Consider the following 22,255-nt stretch of genomic DNA (forward strand, 5'->3'; position numbering starts at 1 on the left):
CTGCCGTGCCAAGACTCAGCCTCTGCTGCTCACAGACAACACACTAAGCCTTTGTCGAGTGGCATAGATTTCAAATTACAGTACATTAAATCTTCTCATCCCAGCCCAAGAAAACAAGTTTTCATGCTTGTGCATTTGTATTAATATTAATGGTGTTAGCCCACTGACAGTAAAAACCAAGAGCAAAGTAAATACATGCCAGTGATCCTGACTGAGTACCCTTGAGTGAAGTGCAAAGGCATCTGTGATAGACAGGTTTAGTAGCACTTAATAGTTACGATGTCCGCTGTCTTTATGAGGCTCTTGGGACAGAGTTAGTGAGTGGTAGGATGTAATGTAGAGGTACAGTTGTGTCCAAAATTATTCAACCCCCACTGAAATTGAGTGTTTTGGCCAGTTTGACATTGCTTTTGATCATTCAGTCATCTTGCTTACATTTACATTAAAGAGGCACTTGTAGGTCAGACAAATATAACATAACAGTTATAATGAAATAACCACAAATGTCTTTTCTGTGCTCACAGCATTATCAGTTTTATTCAACCCCCAAGTGACATTCAATCTTAGTACTTAGTACAGCATCCTTTTACAGTTATAACAGCTTTTAAACGTGAAGCATAGCTTGACACAAGTGTCTTGCAGCGATCTACGGGTATCTTCGCCCATTCTTCATGGGCAAAGGCCTCCAGTTCAGTCACATTCTTAGGCTTGCGCACTGCAACTGCTTTCTTTAAGTCCCACCAGAGGTTCTCAATCGGATTTAAGTCTGGTGACTGCGATGGCCACTCCAAAATGTTCCAGCCTTTCCTCTGCAACCATGCTCTAGTGGACTTGGAGGTATGCTTGGGATCATTGTCCTGTTGAAAGGTCCAACGTCTCCCAAGCCTCAGGTGTGTGACGGACTGCATCACGTTTCCATCCAATATCTCCTGGTACTGAAGAGAATTCATGGTACCTTGCACACGCTGAAGCTTCCCTGTACCTGCAGAAGCAAAACAGCCCCAAAGCATGATTGACCCTCCACCATGCTTCACAGTAGGCAAGGTGTTCTTTTCATCATAGGCCTTGTTCTTCCTCCTCCAAACATAGCGTTGATCCATGGGCCCAAACAGTTCTAATTTTGTTTCATCAGTCCACAGAACACTATCCCACAACTTTTGTGGTTTGTCCACATGGCTTTTGGCATACTGCAGTCGACTCTTCTTATTCTTTGGAGACAGCAAGGGGGTACGCCTGGGAGTTCTGGCACGGAGGCCTTCATTACGCAGTGTGCGTCTTATTGTCTGGGCTGAAACTTCTGTACCCACATCTGACAAATCTTTTCTCAGTTCCTCAGCAGTCACACGGGGACTTCTCTCCACTCTACGCTTCAGGTAGCGCACAGCAGTCGAAGTCAGCATCTTCTTTCTGCCACGACCAGGTAGCGTTTCAACAGTGCCCTTTGCCTTGAATTTGCGAATGATGCTTCCTAAGGTGTCTCTTGGTATGTTTAACATCTTTGCAATCTTCTTATAGCCATTGCCCTTCCTGTGAAGAGAAATCACCTCTTCTCTTGTCTTCCTGGACCATTCTCTTGCCTTCACCATGTTTGTAACCACACCAGTAAATGTCTAGAAGGAGCTGAGTATCACAGTCATTTTAAAGCTGCCTAATTGGTGCTTATTATGCTTGATTGCTGCTCGGTGACATCCACAGGTGTTTTCAATACCTGATGGAAAGCACCTGTATGAACCTCTGTTCTTCAGAGTGGTAGTCTTTAAGGGGTTGAATAATTGTGGCAATGAAGAAACCACATAAGAACCATTTACTACTGTATTACATAAACAATTGATGTCATTTTAGTTGCATTTGGGTAGTTACAACGTCCTTGTAGGATTTGATTCTGAATACAATTCCAAATGTACACTATAGTCCCTAAACCCCTTTACAGCATTGGGGGTTGAATAATTTTGGACACAACTGTAACTGCAATTTAATCCTATTAAGTACAGCATGTCAAAATGACAGCAGGCAACCTGAAAAGAATGCATTTTATGCCAGACCCTACCCATTAAGGAGTTCAGTTCTATCTGTTTGTGAGGAGTAGAAGGTTAGTTCAAAATGAGACTTAGAATGCTGTGCAACTGGCAGCCATGCCAACATGACATTGCCAGTAGCATACCGTAGTAGAATTAGAGTGACACAATTAAATTTGCCAGTAAAATAAAATGACACTGCGTAATTTCAGTGGCGGTTGTATTTTTGTTTATTGCATGTAAAACTGCTTAATGACTGCTGGCATCATGAAGACTGCTAATTCTAGGATGTGAACATTAAAGAGGACCTCCAATCACTAAAACATCATTAGTTAAGATCACATGATATCTTTAATATACTTCCTTTAATTTAAAGTGTACACAGAGTATGGATTCTAAAATGTTTGCATATTCTTCACAAGCAGTCAGTAAAAGAGCTTTAAAACAAAATATCCCTGACCTCTCTAGCTGATTGCATTGTGAAGTAATTCATTTGTAAAATACCTGAAGGGCCCATTCACACCAGGTGTGGTTGGACTGCGTTGTGCGGCTATTCCATATATAAACCCTAAAAATCACAAAAAGGACTCAAAAGTTAGGTTTTAGTTGGTTTTCTAAAATATTATAAACACCTGTTGTGTGTTTACATTAGCTACAAGCTTTGGGTACAATAGAAAGCAACAGGAAAAAAGCTAGATTTCTATGCCTTGACTGTGAGCTTTGAAGATTTTCTCCTTAATACCTATAGCTACAGAGGTGAACGAGAGCTCATTTTAAAGTGCTTTTACTTTATGTTTAAAAGTTTGCTTTAAGCTGTAGAAGTACCTCTGGCAAACATTAAAAATCATTCTTAGCAAGTGTTTAGAAATTTACAATGATTGCATTTCTGACTGTGTTAGTGACCACAGCTGGATCACATTACTTTGTGTGGACTGACTACAATGCAGAAGCTTCCTGTGAAGGCTTCTGTTTCTGCTACAAGCCCAAAACATTTTAGATGAGTACTTCATCCTCTATGCATTCAGAAACAAGAGACATACATGAGTATAACATTTTTATGTTATGGTATAATACAGTCAAGTAGGAGTGATTGGAAGCAAGCGTGCTTTCATTGAGCACCTGAAGATGTAATACTCTGTTTGCAAAGGTACCTGTGTAGTATGTCTTACAGTTATTAAGTATATGCATGATTATAAAAGGATTATTTGGAGCCACGGCATTAGGTTTACAATTACATCTGGATCGGGGTAGCTATGAGGTACTGACAGTGTTGGTAGGATCCAGGGTCACCTGCAGTACTGCTGGAACTCATTCCTACACTACTTTTATTGGATGACTTAAAATTCTTCCCTTTTCCCAAAATCAAAACCATGCTTATCTATTTATCTAATTTAATATCTATTTATAAAGGATAATCATATGCAGTGATACTGAGCAGATTCCTGATAATGATCTTTTCCACCTTTATAACTAATTAATGTAAATGACAAATAGTTACTGTGTATGTGGTGGTGTCAGAAATATTAAGGGCAGCATATTGGGAACCACGTGTAAGTGGAAGGAAACTGTATATCTTGTCTGTGTACAATATATGAATAGTTGGCTCTTTTCCAATGTTTAAGTATGATTTAAAAAGCCTAGAGGGGAATCACTGATGTTTAGAGGAGGTTCAGATTAGTCCTTGGATATACTAGGGCAGTTTAGGCAAACTGAGCTGAAATTAAAAGCTCGATTGACTTTCTAAAAAGAAAATGATACAAATAATTGGTATCCATAATAATATGTTGAATACAAAAGAAAAAGGCATTAGATAATGGGAATATTGCTACCATAAAGGGAAACATGGGCATTTCCCTTGCAAGTTGCACAATCAACGTACTGTATAATTTGTTAAAAATAAAAATGTTGCAAAATAAAAAAGGTTATTAAATATAATGTGATGTTCATGAATTTTCTCCAGCTTTGTGATGGAGGATGACTATGAAGTCAGGAAGATCTTAATATTATCAGTTTCAAAAACCATTACCAATATGGTGATATTTCACTCCAATGAGTAAAATACAATCAGTACAAAATCTAAACATTGTAACAGAAGCTATTACAAGTGATGCTGGGATGCTAGAAGGAAATTATAATTTATTTTGGTATTGTTTTGCTAAAGTAGATTGTTAGGACCTGGATCACCTAATTGTGGCAGTGTGGTTTCCAAAGCAAAGGGATATAGTTCCAGTAGTCATCAGTAATCAGTATCCTGACCTTGATCCTGATTCCTGCCATGATTCTGTTCCAGTATCTGTATCCTGCACTCTGCTACTTCATATCTGCTCCCCTTGTTCCTGATCCAAAACCTGGCCTCAATCTTGATTCATCTCCTTGCATCTCCTGTCTTACCCTTTTTATCAGCGTTCCCCTTTTGTGAATATTGTATTATAGTTAGGGTGTTAATTAGGTATTTTGTCACTTGGTTTATGTTTCACGTATATCTTCACTTTTGCTGTGTATTCTGTTTTGCTGGTGTTGGATGAGTTTTGTTTTTGTTTTTAATAAACCACAATCTGGTTTCAGTTTTCTAAGTAAAAGTACACTGAACTGCTGTTGCAGCTACACTCCTGCTGTTGCTGGATGCCTGCACTAAGTATCCTCGCTTACACAGATAGTTATACCCTAACATTCTGATAGCCTTAGCATTAGGTGGAACTCAAATGTGTTCATGATTGAGGTCATGAACAAAGTATTTAAAAATGTTGTACAGCTGTGATTAAAGTTGACTTAAAGTTTACGTCCACCTAGAACTGTATAGCTTTAGGGTGATTCAGCTGCAGATTTATTCTTTCTCTCTAAAATATTAATGACAAGATGTTTCTGCAGTAGTTCTTGTATCAGATTTAAACATTTAGAATTTTCTGAAGTATGGACGATTTGTTCGGAGTTCTTCAGAGATGTTCCATTCTTACAAGAGCTTGTTTTGCTATTAAACATCAGTTTAACTGTAGGTTCTATTTAAAGTGGAACTTCACGCTAAAAAAAAGTTCTGCTTTTAAGAATACCCCCCCCCCCCCATTATTGAAGGTTTATTTTTATCTCGGGGGCGGGGGGGGGGTGGAGCAGGTATTTAGTTCGGCAGGTACCTGGTCCCACTTTCACTGGAATTGCCTAGGCAGTTCCACCATAGGTTCTTTTTCCCCACCATCAAACTCTTGGGTCAGGTCCCAAGGATGCGGGACTATTCACAAAGTGCAATGCAACTCACCCATGCACAGTGGGAAGCCGACTGTGAAGCTCCAAAGAGTCACAGCCGGCTTTCCACATTTTACATGCCAGCACCAGTAATCCGAAGACCGGGTCACTGGGGCTGTTCCAATTATGCACATCTTTTGTCCTCCACTATCTAGTTAGAACCTTTTAGCAGATTACCAAGGATTTTCTCCCAAATAATAGTGTTTTTGTCCAATAACTATTTAAGTGTTTTTTTCATCACTTTCTATTTCACAGCAAATTACCAGCAGTTCAGTTGACCGCTAAGAGTTTTAACATCTCGTTCAGTGTTTTTAGGTAGACCTAGGAATCTCTGAAATGGGAATTAGGATTTTTCAGACCTGTATGAACCAATGAGTTTTTAAAGCTAGCAGAAGAAAGACACAAATGCAAAGTGGCATCAAACATACAGCTTGTGTAAGCTAGGCCTAGCAGAATCTGTGGGAGAACATTTCAGCGATTATAGTTTTCTCAGAATCCCTTCTGACCAACGGCTTAATCCGGTTTTGTATGTGATAGTGCAAATAAGGGTCAGACTGCAGAATGCACCAGCTATTTTTTGTCCCAAGGTAAAAGCTAAATTGTGAATACTGTCAGCTGTCTATCCGTGGGAGGAGAGGGTCAGGAAAAAAGCATGGTTGAATAAATACAAAACCAGTGGATGTGATGGCCGGAATAACATCACATGAGATTAATCATTGTTGCATAACTCATTCCAACTGGACAAGACACAAATAAATAAATAAATGAATAAAAAAAAAAATATTTTGCATTTGTTTCCTGTTACTGATGTGGCAGCTGAGCTTGAGTACTCTGCCAAAGTTGCCAGGAAAATACGTCATCAAGGGGGAAGGGGGAGCTAAGAACAAAGCTTTACAAAAGACTGTTCATTCATACATGTCTATTATTCCCATAGCTGTGAAAAACTTTTCGGCAAAACTGGGCACAGAATCATTTGCTCATTTGGTTTGCAGCACAATTCAGGATAGAATATGCTATTTTTGTATGATGCAGTGAGGAAACACAAGAGGGGAGGACAGACAATAGCTCCAATGTACAGCATTTTTATTCTATTTTAATCTTTGACTTTTATTTGACTTTTCACTCCTAACTGTTATTAAAGGTGGATTGAGTATATTAAATTTGCATCATGTATTTAATTGACCGTTTTAATGATAATTATAAAATGCTACATTATTCTTTTTAGTTTTAAACTTTGTTATTTTGAGCTTTTGCTTACATTTAGTTATTATGAGCTATTTTATCTAGACTGTAGCTTATCTTTCTATATCTCAACTAACTATAGCTGTTATCCATGCTCGAAAACATCACAGGTTACATGATAAACATATAATGTTTAGATTATACTTTGTTCAACCAGCCTGAAAACAAATGTAATTAGCAAATTTGGCTGCACACACACAAGCATACACATGTATATCTAAAAACACATTGATTATTTATTCCTTAAATTTTGTAAAAATACAATATATTTTCAGAATTTGTACAAAACATATATTATTTTTAACTGAGACAAAAATCAGAGTTGAAAAAAATGCACCCAGAACAGAATGGTCCCCGTTTGCTCTGTGTGTCATTTCTGTATATAAAGTACCTTCTAGTGACCTTCTTTAGTTAATTATCATAGGTGTTACTACAAATATATCCTGGTGGCTTAGTGGTTAGCACTGTGGTCTTTCATTTCTGGGGTCATGGATTCCATTTTCACTAGAGCTCTGTCTGCATGAGGTTGGATGCTTCCCTGTGTTTGCATATGTGCTTTCCAAGTCCAAGAACATAAAGGAAGGTTGACTAACTTCGAACCAAAATATGTGGAAGTGTCTATATAACTCTGTCTATATAACTGATACAGTTATTATATTGCAAACTGCGCTGGGGCAGGAATAGAACGATTCTATATTTTCTTGATACAAAAACATTCAGGAACTAAGTAATAGAAATGAAAATATGCCATTGTACTATATTTATTGGCATAGTCTTCTGTGTGCACGTTACTATTTCCACACCCACAAGGATGTTATAACATTATAATACATTCCAAAAATCTCTATTACTGGGACCTCCAAGTATTTTTATAGATGATACTGTTTGGACACTAATTTATACAATGCTACAGTCAGGTCCATAAATATTGGGACATTGACACAATTCTAACATTTTTGGCTCTATACACCACCACAGTGGATTTGAAATGACACGAACAAGATGTGCTTTAACTGCAGACTGTCAGCTTTAATTTGAGGGTATTTACATCCAAATCAGGTGAACGGTGTAGGAATTACAACAGTTTGCATATGTGCCTCCCACTTGTTAAGGGACCAAAAGTAATGGGACAGAATAATAATCATGAATTAAACTTTAATTTTTTAATACTTGGTTGCAAATCCTTTGCAGTCAATTACAGCCTGAAGTGTGGAACGCATAGACATCACCAGACGCTGGGTTTCATCCCTGGTGATGCTCTGCCAGGCCTCTACTGCAACTGTCTTCAGTTCCTACTTGTTCTTGGGGCATTTTCCCTTCAGTTTTGTCTTCAGCAAGTGAAATGCATGCTCAATCAGATTTAGTTCAGGTGATTGACTTGGCCAATGCATAACATTCCACATCTTTCCCTTAAAAAACTCTTTGGTTGCTTTTGCAGTTTGCTTTGGGTCATTGTCTATCTGCACTGTGAAGCGGCGTCCAATGAGTTCTGAAGCATTTGGCTGAATATGAGCAGATAATATTGCCCAAAACACTTCAGAATTCATCCTGCTGCTTTTGTCAGCAGTCACATCATCAATAAATACAAGAGAACCAGTTCCATTGGCAGCCATACATGCCCACGCCATGACACTACCACCACCATGCTTCACTGATGAGGTGGTATGCTTAGGATCATGAGCAGTTCCTTTCCTTCTCCATACTCTTCTCTTCCCATCACTCTGGTACAAGTTGATCTTGGTCTCATCTGTCCATAGGATGTTGTTCCAGAACTGTGAAGGCTTTTTAGATGTCGTTTGGCAAACTCTAATATGGCCTTCCTGTTTTTGAGACTCACCAATGGTTTACATCTTGTGGTGAACCCTCTGTATTCACTCTGGTGAAGTCTTCTCTTGACTGTTGACTTTGACACACATACACCTACCTCCTGGAGAGTGTTCTTGATCTGGCCAACTGTTGTGAAGGGTGAATTCTTCAACAGGGAAAGAATTCTTCGGTCATCCACCACAGTTGTTTTCGTGGTCTTCCGGGTCTTTTGGTGTTGCTGAGCTCACCGGTGCGTTCCTTCTTTTTAAGAATGTTCCAAGCAGTTGTTTTAGCCACGCCTAATGTTCTTGCTATCTCTCTGATGGGTTTGTTTTGTTTTTTCAGCCTATTGATGGCTTGCTCCATTGATAGTGACAGCTCTTTGGATCTCATCTTGAGAGTTGACAGCAACAGATTCCAAATGCATATAGCACACTTGAAATGAACTCTGGACCTTTTATCTGCTCATTGTAATTGGGATAATGAGGGAATAACACACACCTAGCCATGGAACAGCTGAGAAGCCAATTGTCCCATTATTTTGGTCCCTTAACAAGTGGGAGGCACATATGCAAACTGTTGTAATTCCCACATCGTTCACCTGATTTGAATGTAAATACCCTCAAATTAAAGCTGACAGTCTGCAGTTAAATCACATCTTGTTTGTTTCATTTCAAATCCATTGTGGTGGTGTATAGAGCCAAAAATGTTAGAATAGTGTCGATGTCCCAATATTTATGGACCTGACTGTATGTCACAATTTAGACAGCACAGAACGGTATGGAAAGAATAGAGGGGTACAGTGAATATTAACTATATGTGTACGTCTTTCCTGTTAACATTGCTTCAGAATGCCTTGCCATGGCTATAGATATAAATAATAATGCTGGATACCCATTTAGTCTTCTCCTACAGTATATGTAATATTTAAAGACAAAATGCCTCACCTTTGCATGTAAAGCAAACAAAATAGCACCATCATCAGGATCTGCCTTAAAATATTGGGGTTGATTTACTAAAGGCGAAAAGGCTGTTCACTTTGCAGGGGAGGCTGCACTGTGCAAGGGAATTTCCTTCCTTGGTGAATGTCATGAAACCTCACTTTGAAAAGAATAATCAATCATGTGCAAAGAAAATTAAAAAAACAGCATTTTAGCTTGCAAATGATTGGATGATGGAATCAGTAGAGTTTCAAATCATTTGCTAAGCTCTGGGGATAATTCCCTTGCAAATTAAAACTTTCCCTTTCAATGTGAACCATCTTTTTGCCTTTAGTAAATCAACCCCATCGTTTACTAAAAATCAATATTTTGAAATAAGCCAGGACACAAATTGGGATAAACAAGTGTTTATTTAATGTTTGTCATTCTTTATAACACCTAAAGGCCACGGTGACTTAAAGTACCCCATTTTATCTTCAACACAAGTGCATGTGAATGTTTTTGCTCTTTAGAACAGCTGGCGTAGCTTGGCAGTTTAGAGAAAATGTGCCCTTTCTAGTCTGCAATTAAAATTTATCATGTTCCATACTTATAAGATTTTCTACATCCTCGGTGTTCCCCAGAATGTAGAAGGAAAGTTGCAATCTGGGTGGATGACAGCCAACATTCTGTTACCCAGCTGTTCTAGACCACTTAAATAAACAGCATGGCCCACACACCTCCTTCTCTTTTAATTAGGTGGCATGTTTATAACAGTGGTTATGGCACAGGTCCCTTAATAGTTAGACCCGACCAAGTGAGACTTTAAATGTGACATGGTTCTTTTATCATGTTACTTGCCCGCAATATATCCGGTGGCTTTCCATTGGCTTGTACCAGAATATTTCAAAATTAATTTGCCCTTGCCATTATGAGAAAATATGTAATGAAAATATATTTGGTAATGTTATTTTTTTCTAGTGCAAATCAAGGCATGGCTAGATCTGGGATTCCATGGTTCTAGGCTATTTACACAGCTTTTTCCTGATGATAACTGTATATATTGGACAGCTAGCAATGCATAGATGAGAGCTGAAAGTCAAGACCCTGGTGGTATACATAAACTTGTGTAATGGGAACTGGCAATATGACATTGACATGACATGAGACCATATAGAAATAAAAAATATTGTTAGTCTATTTAAGAGATAACTGAATGTTCAGCTTTGTAAGAAGGTATGTAAGCCTTCCAACACCCTTGTCAATGTTGTATTTCTGTACTGCACAAAACGAGTTTGAAAATGCAAAATAATAAATATGTGTGCAATTACTTTCTGCTAAAATTTTTATTTATTTTCTTTTGTGCAGGCTGCTTGTACCAGATAGCTCTAGCTATTATGAGTGTGTGTGAAGGAGTATGGGCACTTCCCCTCCCAAAGCCAAAGCCTTCAGATCCCAAAACAGAATTTGACAGCATCCTCCACATGGCCAAGCATCTACTTAGTGACACCAAGCATCTCTACACCAACTTTGTAAGTACTTAAGCATAGCTTAGTTGGGATTGCATTGCAAGTTAACATTCACTGCCCCCATTAAATGCGTAAAGGGGTTGTTAGGACCTCATACTCATTCTATCAAGGCAATAGAAAGTTAAACAAAAATCATTCAACTAAAATAAAAAGAAATATAAATTAAAACTCCCTATTGATCACTTTTATTCTTCAGTCTTCTTCAGGATTATGGTGTCCGTTTATGAACCAGCGGTAATAGATCGCTGCTTAGTTCTCCGGCATTCTCAGAGAACACAGTTCTCCTGTGAATGCAGTTTATGAAGCAGTTCTCCGAACGAAGGGAGAACGATCTCCAAACGCTGGAGAACGGTCTACAAACTCTGGAAAACGGCTGATTTTACTATAATCTCGCGAGATTACAGTAAAAAATCAGTTTACTAAGCAGAGGTAAATTATCTCTGCTTAGTTTTCGGTCCCTCCGATTCTCCAGCTCTGGGCTGGAGAATCTGGAGGGAGAACACAGATCTCCAGAGAAGGGCTGAACATATTCTCCTGGGTGTCATAAACTGTGAATGACCAGAGAATAGCTGTGATCCTCTGAATCTTAGCTATTCTGTGTGTCATAAACGGACACCTATGTTGGAGTGCAAAAGCTCCCATGTGTTTACATTATGACTTCTACTTACTGTTTCAAATTGAATGAGACAATTGAGAATGACAGCGTGGCAGCTAACCATTGGGATTTTCCCAGAAGCCCATGGTCCAGTTGACACTTTGCCGTTCTTCAGCTCAAAACTCCATGCTGCAGACATGAGTGAGCTTTGTTCCCCAAACATTAACCACTGAGTTGTTTTTTTTACAGTATAGGTAAGTCAACATAGCTTTATAGTTATTAGAAGAAAATGTAAAGGAGAATTCAATAATGGCTAAAAAATCACTAAAACATATACACGCCAGATTAAGTGTACTTGCTATTTATTGTTTTTGCGATTTACAAATCCAACTCCCCACAGGTAAGAAGAGTCACCTCTTGTTTGATGGGGAAGGGTTCACTGCTAGTAGTAACTGCATTGTTTGCTAGGGCCAAGTATGTTATTAGAACCTACTGGATGTTTGTCTGAGACAATCTACTTTTTTTTTACTATTGCACAAAACCATCTGGGATATTGATCTACTTACTTGCAAACGGTGCATCAAAACAAAACAAAAATATAGTTAAATACAATATCTATACATTGACGGGCATATTTATAAATCAAAGAATCTCACATTCATCGAACATTCACTGCAGGTAATTCTTCCAGGTGCATGTATGTTTAAATGACAGTGATTGATTCACCACAGGTGAATGTTTGGTTAAAGTAACCTTCACTGCTTTATTAATATACCCCTCAGTTGTGATTTGCCTAAAGTTCTCTTTTTATGGTTCAGTGGGAACTTGGCTAGGTAGACTCTGCAGTGAAAACTACTAAAGCATCCCTTCAGAATTATACATAGATCCTGTGGTGAAAAGAACCTCTATATGGTACTGTTCAAGGCAGAAATCTTAAAAACGTCTTTCTTTTCAATGCTGAAGGCGGTGAAACAGATAACTATTCCTGGAGAGCCAGATGTGGCTTTTTAGAACATAAGGCATATTCTGTGCTGTGTGCCTACTCCCTATGCACTGAGAGTTGTAATTCTACTACTTCAGCCAAGACACTGCTTAAAGGGCAACTAAACCTGTAAAGTTTTTATGTTAGAATATGAAATATATTTAAGCATTTATGAGGACTGCATTTGACATTATTAGTTGTGGTCAAACCTTAGCCCAACTGCAACCAAAACGTTGTTTTTTTAACTTTGGATAGAAAGAGAAATGGTGAGTCCTACTTAAGTTTCTGTTTCTGTCTGTGTCCTTTCTCACTTTCTATTTGATGGAGGGACAAAGACATAAAAGTAATTTTTATACTAGAGTGTGGAAAGATCTAACTCCTGTCTGTGTCCCCACTGAGGAGATTTTTCCTTCCATCTTGTCTATGTGCTGAGTATCAGATGGAAAATAAAGTGAAGGGAAATCCCTGAATAGGCACAAGCAGAACATTTAAAGCCACATTGAAATCTCAAACCTTTTTGTCTTTTGGGAGTCTTGTACCTTTGCGTGTTATGCTCTGGTGTTGATTTTTTGCCATGAAATGCATTAACATAAGGAATTATCTGGTGCTTTGCACTGCAGTGCTCTATGCTGGCGGAGCTGAGTAATAGCCATACCACACCACACCACTCAGCACAAACTTCCTCATGAACTTGTACTGCAGAGAAGTGAAGGGGATGTGTCTGAATGACCTGTTAGTGCTGATTCACACATGTGCGATGCAGATTGAAGCTCAGGTTTCACAGCTAATTGATACAGTAGTTATTAAGCGGTTCGGGTCAGGTTTAGATCAGGTTCAGGACAGGTTTAGATCAGGTTCAGGTCAGGATTTTATCCTGCTCACAACTGATGACATGTGCGGTTTAAAAACAGTTCCCATAGAAGTCAATAGCCTCAGTGCACCAGACATATGTGAACAGGCACCATAGGAAGCAATGTTATTTCACATGTCATGCAAACTGGATGCGGTTCAAACTGCATCCAATCCGCATATATGTGAACTGGCACCTACATTACTGAGTACACTTTTGTGCCTATTTACCTTCATATTTTAACATCCACAGAGTTGCTCTAACAGGTAAACTGAAGGTAACACTAGGAATATGGAAGTTGTTAGTACAAAGTCATTTTTAATGCATATGTATTTTAGTGACTTCACATGGGCTTTAAAACCTGACACTAACCCTAACCCTGCAGCCTATGTTTCGTATGCATTTCAAAATACTGGGTTAATCCCCATTGACAGCATCATGTTAGCATAACAATTCTCATTTAATTTACACATCTATATTATATCTCTTTTTTTCAGAAAACAAAATACCCATATGAAGGGGAGCACAAGTTGGAAAGTTTACCAGTGCTGACCATAAATGCTGTGGAGCTGTCTAATATTCAGGTAACTAAAAACTTTAAGATACTAATATTACAATAAAGTCTGGGATTTATGTGATGGAACAGCTCAATTGCTTTTACAATAATGGTGCACAGGAATGTACTGTTTTCATAAAAGTGACCAAAGGCCCTCCACCAAAAAATGTTTTCATTTTGGGTAGAATACATCTATATTGTTTTGATGTGTTAGATTTTCATTTTGTTTTCTACCTACCAATAATTTTAAATACTCTTAGCAATATTCATATTAATCAAGAATGTGTTATATCATTTATTTTACATGATTTACTACATAAACTAACTTAAACTGCCACAGATGGATTGAAATCTGGGCAGATTAGCAGGCACAGATGAATTTTGATCCATCTATAGTCATTCTTACTTGATAGATGTCAATCCAATGATGGACGTCTGTCGAACAGGGCTGTTGGAAAACGTCTTTCGGTCGGTGCCTTGCAGTGAATTGGCTGCAGCCAATGATCAGTGTATTGTGAGAGAGGAGGAGTCACACTGTCAGAATACAATGTCCAAACAAATAGGATTCCCCCATCCACCTTGTGGATATGTGGATGGGGGAATCTGTTTTTTTTTTTTATCAGCCTGTCTACCGATTGGAAAAAAAAACCTTTCTATAGCCAGCCTTAGACACATAAATGTGTTTATTTCAAACATCCAGTTACATAAATGTGTAACTCGAGTGGTTTTGGTCAATTTTATAAGATTTTTTATGTAATGTACATAAACTATTTTAAAATCTTTGCAAATCAATATTTAACGCAGAGGGCATTTAATGCTTCGGTGTGTGCAATGCAAGCTGGGCTGTCTAATAGGAAAACACAGCACTAGCTCTGCACTTGCTGACTGCATTTGCAGACTAAAACTGGCCAAACACTGGCCATAGATTGATATGAAGCTGGCCATACACTAATGCTATACAGCGCCCAATCTCTTGCCATGGCCATTGTTAGGGCTGTCTGTCAAAACGCCTTACCGGTGGTGCATCTGACGGGATGGAGTCGCTGGACAGGATAGTCCAGCAGTTGATCAAATAATTGACTTAGTCAAACAGGGGCTACCATGAATTTCAGTTCAATGGTCTCTACAAAACAAGAGGAAGAGGAGGGTGAGTCCATCCTCTGAGCTTCCGCTGTGTATGTATTTGTATGTGTGTGCAACCCGAGGTCCTTATATTTAGGTATGTATATAGCTCAGCATTATGCCAGCCAACTGCAAAATACCAAACTCATACCCAACATCAATTAACTAGAAGGAATTATCTATATGCAATATTTCCATATTTACCTTACTAAAATAACTATATATATATATATATATATATATATATATATATATATATGTTTTTAGCTTGAAAACAAGATACATAAATAAATTATATAGCAAAATACTTTTCATTCCCATTTAGGGGTAATAAAAAAATATCTCCTTAAACCAATTAGATCTTGCAAGCCAGCATAGGTTTGTTGAGCCAAAGTAAAACCAAAATCTTAAATAGTGCACTTAATTGGTGTTAAATATGGCTATATTGTTTTTCCTGCATGGCGCTCATGTTCCAAACAGATTAAAATGTAATTTCTGGCACACACAGACCACAAAGAAGCTCATTCAAGTTTTCTTGGATCATATGCGTCTGCTTTTCAAGTGAAAAGTTTTCAGCATTCACAGTTTGCCAAATCCAGACTAGCCAAGCCTCTTTTTCATGTTTTTATATCGTGAAGCCATAATCACTGGCGTTATCTTTAGCGGGGCAGTTTGCTTCCTTTGTTTATACGATTTATGTTTTCTGTGAAGAATTTGGCTCTGCAATAGTTTAAGTCATAACCCGACTGTCTTATAAACAACGCTCACACATTGGGAAGCAGTGAGACTTCACGTATGCCTGTCTGCAGAACTTTGTCATTTACGTCAACAATAAGTTGCGGGTAAATGGTTTTCTCGGATGTTACTTTTTTGGAAGACACACAAATTAATAATGTGATCTCATTAATTACCAGCAAATCGCAATGCTGGGAAAAAGGACAATTTGGATTCAGATAGTGTTAAATGAGATAGCAGAGGTTATGCTGCAATTATTCATGGAGTGCAAACACAGTTCTATTTTTTGAAGATATTATGACTATAAAATGATATCATTCTTGGAAGAATATGACCCTTCCAGATTAAGCTGTGTCACTGGAGTTTGACAGTAATATGCCATTGGGGGCAACTTGTTTTGTATAAGTGGATGATGTCACAGGAGCATGAGATATATATTGCGTGGAATATCATGTTCAAAGCCCTTGATGTCATCGACAGCTGGAACCTTTTGGAAACAACTTGCAAACACGGGCCTTCCTGCGCAAATCCTGACCCCAGGAAATCAATGCTTAGCAAACCTCCCACTATTCATAAGCAATGTTCATCCGAGCAAGCAGAGGAGTAGAAATGATTTCCTGTCTCCGCTTACTGTCATCTCCGGGTGTCTGAGGCAAACATGCATCCAAAATCACAACGGGAAAATAGTCAAAACAATACATCCCCAAATCAAAATAAAAGCAAACTCTCCAGTGATGTGAACTTTGCACGGACACGCACAGCTGAATTCGACTGCAAACGCAGTGCATTGGACTGACACCTTGTGGCCATAGTAGCATTACACTCTACAAAGTACAACAGATGCCTTCTTAACACTGGAGGCATTTCACATGTCTCTGATTTATTCCTCACTTTGAGGAGCTGAGGTTACAGTCATGTACAGCAAAATATATACATCATACATACGTTCGATAACGCAATGGAAAGAGCAGCATTGATCTGTAGTAACCCATGACAACGGATCACATAAAACCAGTTATGAATTGTTCTTTGTCTTCCCAAAATAAGTCCAACTGTGTTTATAAAATTGACACCGCAATCATCTTCTAAAAAATCTTCTATAGGAAGATGCTATACATTGATTACACACAGTACAGATTGGGGTTGATTTACTGAAACTGGAGAGCGCCAAATCTGGTGCAGCTCTGCATAGAAACCAATCAGCTTCCAGGTTTCTTTTTGACAAAGTTTAATGGAGAAAGTTGAAGTTAGAAGCTGATTGGCTACAATGCACAGCACTCCCCAGTTTTAGTAAATCAACCCCATTTGTCATAAGGGCTGTACAGTATCATTGAAACTGCAGTAATCAATAGCAAACAGTCAAGCTCCTTTTTAATAAACTAATATTTTAATTATTGCTACGAGTTACTGCACTTTGCACGTCATCATTGCTATTTGCACTGCTTTATTAAATAAGCCTGGATGATTTTCAGACCAATATTTTACTGCAGGATCTGCGGCTAGTTTGTTCTGTGCCATTTTTCCCATATTAGTCTTAGCCATGGAGAAATGCGAACCTTTTTTTTTTTTTAAATAGGGCCCTGTGCCTTAAGATTTTCCATGCATTTGAGTCAGTTTCTCCCTGGGCCTCGAAACAAGGTAACCCTTGATCTGCCAGCAGTTTTCTCATTTCCACCAAATGAATGTATCACTGTGTAGACTTCATTTCCATGCGCGCACTGGAAGCATGGGAATAATTCCCAACTTGCTTTAGCAATTTCTAATGTAATAAAAGTGTTCCACACTCTGGCATCTTGGGAATTGGCCTCTCATCAAGGAATGTTTCAAAGCTGATATTAACACCGTTTCTGAAGCTTTCTGCCCTAATGCATAAACATGCAATTGCAGAGTGATTTTTAACCCTTCATTGTCAGCTAAATATCTGGATCTCAAGCCACAAGTTTAAGGGGTAGCTGCAGCTAAGCAACTTAATGCATGGCTGAAACCTATGCAAGAACTATTTTAATTGCAAAAGATTTGGAGCGGGAAAAAACTTAGTGCCTATTCATGCTATATTAAGCATGGTTGTGTTGTACACTGCTATGCTATAATTTTAATCACAACTCCAGAGCAGTGTTTCTCAACCTTTTTGCAGTCAAGGCACCCTTTAAAATTATGGACAATTTCAAGGCACCCTCCAAAACTATGGACAGTTCTGAGGCACCCTCTAAAATTATGGACAGTCCTGAGGCACCCTTTAAAATTATGGACAGTCCTGAGGCATCCTTTAAAATTATGGACAGTCTTGAGGCACCCTCTAAAATTATGGACAATTTCAAGGCACCCTCTAAAATTATGGGCAGTCCTGAGGCACCCTCTAAAATTATGGACAGTCCTGAGGCACCCTCTAAAATTATGGACAGTCCTGAGGCACCCATTAAAATTATGGACAGTCTTGAGGCACCCCATTCTAATATGTAAAACACTATTCTAATAGTTTTATATAATGCAGCAACATCCACGCATGTAGGACACCCAATATTAGAGGTGATTTATTCTTCCAAATCAAATATACATTTGCACACTGGTACTGACTAATATTACAGTGTTTCTCTCAGTTTTTCTCCATCACTGAGCTAATGTGGCCCCAGCATTGATGAAGAGGGGCAGGGGAGGGTCAAACAAGGATGCTGTGCAGGCAGCTGACATCCTCCTTATCAACTGATGATGTCATTGGTTGTCAGAACGCCGATGGCTAGAAGGTTGTAATGGTGCACAATGAACACCTGTGGCTTTGTGTAACTAAAAGTCAGGCTTCTGCCACCTGCTGGCTTGTATACAAAATTTTGGGCAACTTTTAGACATTTTCCCAAGGCACCCCTGAAGAAACCTCAAGGCACCCCAGGGTGCCTGGGCACCCTGGTTAAGAAAGGCTGCTCCAGAGCACCTAAGCAGTGTAGCAAAAGGCATGCAAGGTGCTTTGAAAAAATGATGTATGTTTGTTAAAATGGACATTGGCAGCCCTTTCCAAAATGAATGGTCTGCATAAACCCAATGCTTCCTAAATCACAAGATAAGGCATGTAGAAGAAAAGGGTATGGAACCGAGAACAAAGAAAAGAAGAGCTAATGGGTAGGAAGCTGTCAGGTTTCTTCTTTCAAATGAAGCAAGCATCCTTTTGCTATGGGTAACAGACAGGATTGCACCAGTTTACTTTGCTCTAGCATTGAATCCTTCTTTGACGCTGCTATACCTCCAGCCTGCTCTAAGTAAGCTCCTCAGAGCCCTTCTCTCTGCCATCCATCAGCTAGCACAACAACTCCTTCAGCTCTGCATTAACTTTAAACATTTAGCTGGTGTGTAGCAGCTATTATAAAGACAGATTTCAGGTAATTAAACCCACTGAGTCAAAAAAAGTTTCATAACTTTGAAAAGAAAGCCTAGAAAAGTAATGATTGTTTTTACATATTTGCCTGGAGTTGTTCCTTAAGAGAAGTGTTTATGGTAAATCCATGAATGTGGAGGATGCAAAACGTGTTACAATTTTATGACATTGGCATTCACCGCGAACCATAAATTGAAGGAAAGGATGACATAGAGGAGGCAGCTGACCATGGTAAAAGGAAAAAGAGGATATGATGTGATTTGCAGAGTGGTCTGTAGATGTGATAACAGATCAGCAAACCATTAACACGATCCAGCTGCCAACATCTATCCTGTAGAACCATGACGTAGATGGATTATACCAAGCTGTATCTTATAAACAAAGTTAAGAGGCTATATTCATTTGTGGAAGAACTTTCCTGTCTTGTTGGTTTAGAGGTTTTATAGGGTAAAAGAACAAGTAAATACATTTGGCAGAGATGGTTAGGCTTATGAAGTTATTTTTTCTCTCAAAGGAAAAACGCTAGGTTAATTTGGCCTTTTCCTGTTCAGTGGTTGGAAGAAAACTATGACATATAATTGTAATAAGTTCTTATTCCTGATGTGTGTTGTAGAATTCAGATTTTCATTCCTTGTGACATTGACGTAAGCCATTACATTAGTAGGTTTGCAGATTTTTTTTTTTTCTTAAAATTGTTGTAACTAATGTTAATTTTTTTTTTTTTTTTTAGATTCCTGCTGGTCTTACAAAGCTCAGCTCTGAGCTCTTCATATATCAGAAACATTTTGATTGGCTGAAGAAAGCTGCTCATGTTGTTCGCCCTTTGGATCATGAGTTTACCAGCATTCATAATCGCATTGACAAGCTGGTGAAGAAAATTGATTCTTTGGTATGTAAATGTTTAATGCTGCCTGCTTTGGTTACAGTTAAAACGGATGGTTAAATTATCCCATACCTTATGATTTCTTACGTCTAGCTGAGCTGACTCTTGAAAAAGATGCAAGTTGTCCCTTTAAACAAATTTCTGTAGCAAAATAGATAGATATCTGCTTGTTGGTCATTTTTCTGGTTTTCTCAGCTGCCGAGAATCTGGTATTTAGCACCGTGGGTACTAAAACTTCATTTTCATTATTGCAAAAATAAATGACAAAATATTGGTAAAACTAATAAAGGTTGTATAATGCAAATCCTACAGATGCATGCTGGGAAAGCAGGGGTTAAGAGCAGACTATAAAACTTCTTATTAAATGCCTAATAGGTCCAAAACTGTGAATCTGTACTGCTGCTCTGCCTCAATAGACATTTAAATTAAAATCCCTGCACACTCCAGTGGATCTCGAAATACAAAGTGAAACAAAAAACCCAGTTCCAAAAAGCCGACATGTCTCGCCCAAAAAAAGGGCTTCATCAGGGGTAAATAAGTGTCAAATAATAAAGTAAATAAATGTACTCAAACAAACACACATGTAATGGCAGTCACCATTTTCTTGCTTTTAAAGGCAAGATAATTTCAACCACCATTACATGTGTTTGAGCTCATTTATTTACTTTATTATGAGAGAAACAATGTCAAAAGCTCCTGCGCATGGATTTGGAAAGCTAGGAACAGAAATATTTGGTGGAACTCAGATGTATGCGAAACTCCAACGGGTGGGCCAAGCCTTGCAGCTGTCATACAAGACAGGGGGAGTCCAGATGCAACTGCAGAAGGAATAAAACAAGAGTGCACTGGCCTAGCGCATTATCCCAGATAACTGTTTATTAAAACATGGATAAAATATTATACTCACAAGTGGTGATCGATCGCATATAGATAGTCACAAGATGCATTAACCCACAACGAGCCAAAGACCCTGTCAATGGAGTGCTATCTAGGGGCTAAATCTGGCTGATGTGTTTCGAGGGTGACCCTCTTCTTCAGAGCATATGCATTAGGGATACAGAACTCACAAAGCAGTGCCTTACATATGGCAAATAATTGTGAACCATGCAATGACCTATTATGCAGTGAGTTAAAACTACCATGAGCGTGAGGCTGTATTATTATTTTTTTTTAATAAGTCATAGGTCCCCACTTCACACCTTAATGTGATCTTGTCATAAGCAAAAGCAATTCAAACTGGCCTTTTATTACCAGAACAGGTGTCCCCATAGAAAGAATTCTCTTTACCGTCCGTTGCAGTGGAAACCATAACAATTTGTATTTTGTATTATTTTTTTTGTTCCAGCAACAGCAATCACCAAGAGAAGGTGAATCGCCCCAGCAGTGGCAGAGACAGTGATAAAAATGTAATGTTTTCTATTATAACAACGCTAGATCTAATTACTATTATTATTTCTTGCAGATGACAAGACTTAACATTGCCCGTGCTAGTGACTCACCTCTGCCACAGCTTCCCAACACAACAACCCAGTGGGGGGTTGTACAGACCGGCCATGCCGTTTTCCACCATTTCCACCTCTTCCTGGACTATGCAACTCGTGCCCTTGTACTGATGAAAAATAAGTTGTGAAAAGAACTTTACCGTTCATGGACTTCTGCCTCAGGACAGGCCAATGTGCTGCAATAAGACCAATACAGGCTGCCTGAAGTAGAGGGAGACACTCTGCTTGATTGTTCATGATCTATGGATCTTATGAAACACAATTGCCTAACTTCTACTGCACCTGATTTACAGGAATGTGCACGGTGACACTACAAACTTTTTGTTTTAATTTACATGTAATATGTTGATCTATAATTCCTATTTATACTGCCAACTATTTATTTATTTATTTATTTCCCAGGTTAATATTTAAATATTTTTTTTAATTTGGATTGGATGTCTGACCTCAATCTAAAGAAGAGTCTTGGCTGGTTTCTTAACAAAATGTTATTGTAATTATTATATATTTAAGTAGTGGTGTTATATATTTTAAAATGGTATTGACGTTATGGATACTTTTACCTTTAAGTCTTTAAAGCATGTTGGCTGGCTCCGTTTTTTGTGTCCATTGTTGGTCATTTTTTTTTTTTAGCGAAGATTACTAAAACACTAGAAAAATGAAGGAGAGATATAAGCATTACGTTTTTGTATATCCTCTTCCTTCATGAACATTCCAATTCTACACTGTAATAGAATGCTCACTGCTAATTGGGTAAATGACTTTATGATCGGGTAAACATCCTGGAATCTTTCTTTGAGTTCTTGCATTGACTTCTTTTAGACAGAACTTATGTTATTGTTTATGGTCCTGGGATCAATTAAATGAAACTATGGAACTGGATTATATTCAGTTGAACCTGTCCATAGACATGGGGT

General features: G+C 38.4%; 1 protein-coding gene across 1 annotated transcript; it reads left to right on the plus strand.

Annotated features, from left to right (window-relative positions):
- Positions 1-279: 279 nt before the first annotated feature.
- On the plus strand, positions 280-21,978 carry IL11 (interleukin 11). Its single transcript, XM_089656963.1, has 5 exons — positions 280-313; positions 10,589-10,752; positions 13,674-13,760; positions 19,684-19,842; positions 21,299-21,978. Exons 1-5 carry the CDS (start codon positions 280-282, stop codon positions 21,464-21,466), a joined length of 612 nt encoding a protein of 203 aa, XP_089513089.1. The 3' UTR covers positions 21,467-21,978.
- The last annotated feature ends 277 nt before the right edge of the window (positions 21,979-22,255 follow it).

Source organism: Staurois parvus, unplaced genomic scaffold, assembly GCF_062004578.1.
Source record: "Staurois parvus isolate SC_StPar_1 unplaced genomic scaffold, SC_StPar_1.0 ptg000953l, whole genome shotgun sequence".
Classification (NCBI taxonomy): Eukaryota; Metazoa; Chordata; class Amphibia; order Anura; family Ranidae; genus Staurois; species Staurois parvus.

Excerpts from the sequence above, each read along its gene's own strand:
- IL11 (XM_089656963.1), top strand. The coding sequence starts at position 280 with ATGTCCGCTGTCTTTATGAGGCTCTTGGGACAGA. Across the intron at positions 10,753-13,673 it reads AGCATCTCTACACCAACTTT|AAAACAAAATACCCATATGA; the intron begins GTAAGTACTTAA and ends TCTTTTTTTCAG. Across the intron at positions 13,761-19,683 it reads TGGAGCTGTCTAATATTCAG|ATTCCTGCTGGTCTTACAAA; the intron begins GTAACTAAAAAC and ends TTTTTTTTTTAG.